Here is a 3,183-nt window from a genome sequence, read left to right on the forward strand (position 1 = left end):
ACAACCACTAGCACCAAGGAGCAAGAGCGCAACGACGACCACAACCCAGAAAAAGAAAACGAAGGAGAGAACCTGCACCAAATAAAATCATAGCAACATCACCCAAGGTGAACCAAAACAACAAAAAATCGTACCAACTCAGGAAAGCCAGCAAGTGACAACATAATAGCGAGACACACCACCACATAGCTGACAAGCCAATACAACACCCGTAGGTAATTAATAAGACAACAAATGCAAGAAAGGCTATCAAATACATGACAGCGGTGTTATCCTGCAAGCAGAACAAAACCAGCCAGCAAAAAAAGAAAATAAAAGAAGTAAAACAAGATAAAAACTAGATAACCATAAGCATAGAATCTAAATGCAGCCAGCAGTAGTAATAACATAAGAAACATGCACTTAAAGTCGCCAATCAAAACAAGCCACAACCAGAAAAAAGAAAACAGCCCAACCAACCGCCCATGCATAAGCATAAGAAAAAAAAAACCAGTAAGATCTTAGATATGTGAGACCAATTTTATCTAAAAAGATCATGCCTTTGAGACATTTATCCAGTTCAGCATAGCAAAAGGTTTCGAGATTATGAGGAACAAATTAGCCAAAAAAAAATCAGTGCACTAACTATTTTTATTTTAGCTAAAAAAAAAATAATGCATATAAGGTCCCATAGTCGTATTTTTTAAGCCTACCATTCTTTAAGAAAAGGAAAGGGTTTGAGCTTGACCTTGAAGCACTAGTGGCAAATTGCCAACGTCGCCTTTCTTTCTAAATTCTGCAACCCTGAAAATGGTGCCGGATTCTGCGAACTGCCAGGTGGAGGTAGAGCTTCTCACCGGCAACCACCGGTTTCCCTCATTGACGACGAAACGATAAAATCTTAAGGTCTCATCTCTCGGCATCATTTCTACACATACTCCATTCATGTTTTCAATTAATTATTTCATTAACAAAGGACGGCTGATGGAGGCAGCAATTCAATGTATTAAATAAAAGGAAAGATGGAAAAAGGATACGCCTTTATTAGCGGGTTGAGCTTTCTCAGGTTTGTAGCTGCAGAGAAAGCTGCTGTTGTCGCCACTGTGAGCAATTTGCAGGCGAAAGGTCCCGCCTTGCGCTCTGAGTGGCCGCCATGGCGTCTGGGTTCCCAGGGCGTGATGATATCCGGGGAGCTTTAAGGTTCGGGGGTGAATTGACAGGCGGGTTCTTGAAGAGGTCACTCATCACGATGGAGAATGAGGCGCAAAGCGTTGTCTTTGTTCGGTCAGTAAAGCAGAAGAAACAACTTCAGTCGCCAATTTCATCTCTTTCACCCACCTCTTCGATTCAGTCATCTCTGTCGTCCGCCACTATTCCGCTTTTGCGTCAGGGGAATCAAAAGTTCTCATATCAGTCGTTTCCTGCGCCAGGCTCGGCCGAGCTGGAAAAGAAATCTACGATCACGAATCGGCTTCTGCAACTTGAAAGGCAGCTCCTTGATGACGAGGATGACGTGTTGAGCGTTTCTGATGGCTCTGCTGTGACGAACAGTGAGTGGAGCGAGACGATGAAGAATCTCATCTTGTCGCAAAAACCTCTGGAATATTCTCCGAACTCGTCGTCTTCATCGTTTTCGGCCTCTTCGACCGCTTCCTCAAGACAAATGCTCCTCGACACAGCCAGAGCTATTTCAGAAGGAAATCTGGACACTGCGCAAATCTCTACGTTTTGAAAGGCGCGGCGAACAAACATGGAAATCCAGAGCAGAGGCTCACCGCAATGATGGTGGACGCTCTAGCTGCGCGCATAAACCCCCGAGCTCTGGCGCCAGTCTCCAAAATATCGGATATCTTCACATCAGAGCACCTGACATCTTCCCAAATGCTCTATGAATCCTCCCCTTGTTTCAAACTAGCACTAATGGCGGCTAATCTAGCCATTCTTGACGCAACCAAAGACCAATCCATGATCCACATCGTTGATTTCGACATCGGTCAAGGTTTGCAGTTGGCCTCCTTCCTCCACTCCCTCGCAGAGCGCAAACTCCATCCCTCCGTAAAAATCACAGCTTTTTGCGATCCAACTTTCCGCTTCAACTCCCTCGCCGGCAATCTGAACCTCGTGGGGAACCGGCTTGCGAAGCTCGCGGAGGAATTATGTATCGGGCTCAGGTTCAGCATTGTGAACCGCAGAACCACTGAGCTCGATCGCGCTGCGTTGGACTGCAAAGCAGAGGAAGCCCTCGCGGTCAACTTTGCCTTTCTTCTTTCCCGCATTGCGGACGAGAGCGTCTCTCCGGCGAACCCTCGCGACGAACTTCTTCGGCGAGTGAAGGCTCTCGGGCCAAAGGTGGTCACTTTAGTGGAGCAGGAGATGAACGGCAACACTTCGCCGTTCGCCGCTAGATTCGCGGAGGCTTGCGCGCATTACGGCGCGTTGTTGGAGTCGATGGAGGCGGTCATGGCGAGCAGGGCGAGTAACGAGCGGGCCCGGATTGAGGCCGGTCTGGCCCGGAAGTCTTGTAACTCGGTGGTCTGGGAGGGAGCGCAGCGGGTTGAGCGACCCGAAGTGTACGGGAAGTGGAAGGCACGTTTGGGAATGGCGGGGTTCAAACCGGTTCAGCTTGGGCCGGAGGTGGTGGAGAACGTTAGTCTCCGGCTTGCTTCGCCCGTGAATAAACCGGGGTTTATGCTAAAGGAAGAGGATGGGCGGGTCGGGTGCGGGTGGATGGGCCGCATTATCACTGTCGCATCTGCCTGGCATTGAGTCATTTTCCTCTTGTTCTTTTTTTTTTTTTTTTTTTTTTGGTTTTTTGGATTTTAATTAGTTATTTCAATGTGAGGAAATTTTTATGTCAAATTATCCATATTATTTTGATTAGAATAATTTTTAATTTTTTTAAATGTTTTTTGGGATTTAATGCAACGTTCATAAATATATATCACTCTATGAAACAACAAAATTTTAATTTATTTATATATATCAGATGTATTTTGTGTCTTAAAAGTTAAAATAATGATATAATTAGGAGTGTGTATGATTTGATTTCAACTAATTAAAATCAAGTTAAATTTTTGTGGGATGGTTTTGTTTGATTTTAAAATTAACAGTTTGAAGATTAATTTTGATTAGAAAAGCATTTGACTTTTGTTTTTTTGAATCTGTTTGAGAATTAAAATTTTGGATAAAACTAAAAATACAGAT

At 44.6% G+C, this 3,183-nt stretch overlaps 1 protein-coding gene across 1 annotated transcript; it reads left to right on the top strand.

The window, feature by feature from the left end:
* The first annotated feature begins 1,533 nt into the window (after positions 1–1,533).
* LOC110018956 (scarecrow-like protein 8) lies at positions 1,534–2,745 on the top strand. The gene has a single exon (XM_020716446.1). The coding sequence runs from the start codon at positions 1,759–1,761 to the stop codon at positions 2,743–2,745; it is 987 nt and encodes a 328-aa protein (XP_020572105.1). The 5' UTR covers positions 1,534–1,758.
* The last annotated feature ends 438 nt before the right edge of the window (positions 2,746–3,183 follow it).

Source organism: Phalaenopsis equestris, unplaced genomic scaffold (assembly GCF_001263595.1).
Source record: "Phalaenopsis equestris unplaced genomic scaffold, ASM126359v1 Scaffold000002, whole genome shotgun sequence".
Taxonomy (NCBI): Eukaryota; Viridiplantae; Streptophyta; class Magnoliopsida; order Asparagales; family Orchidaceae; genus Phalaenopsis; species Phalaenopsis equestris.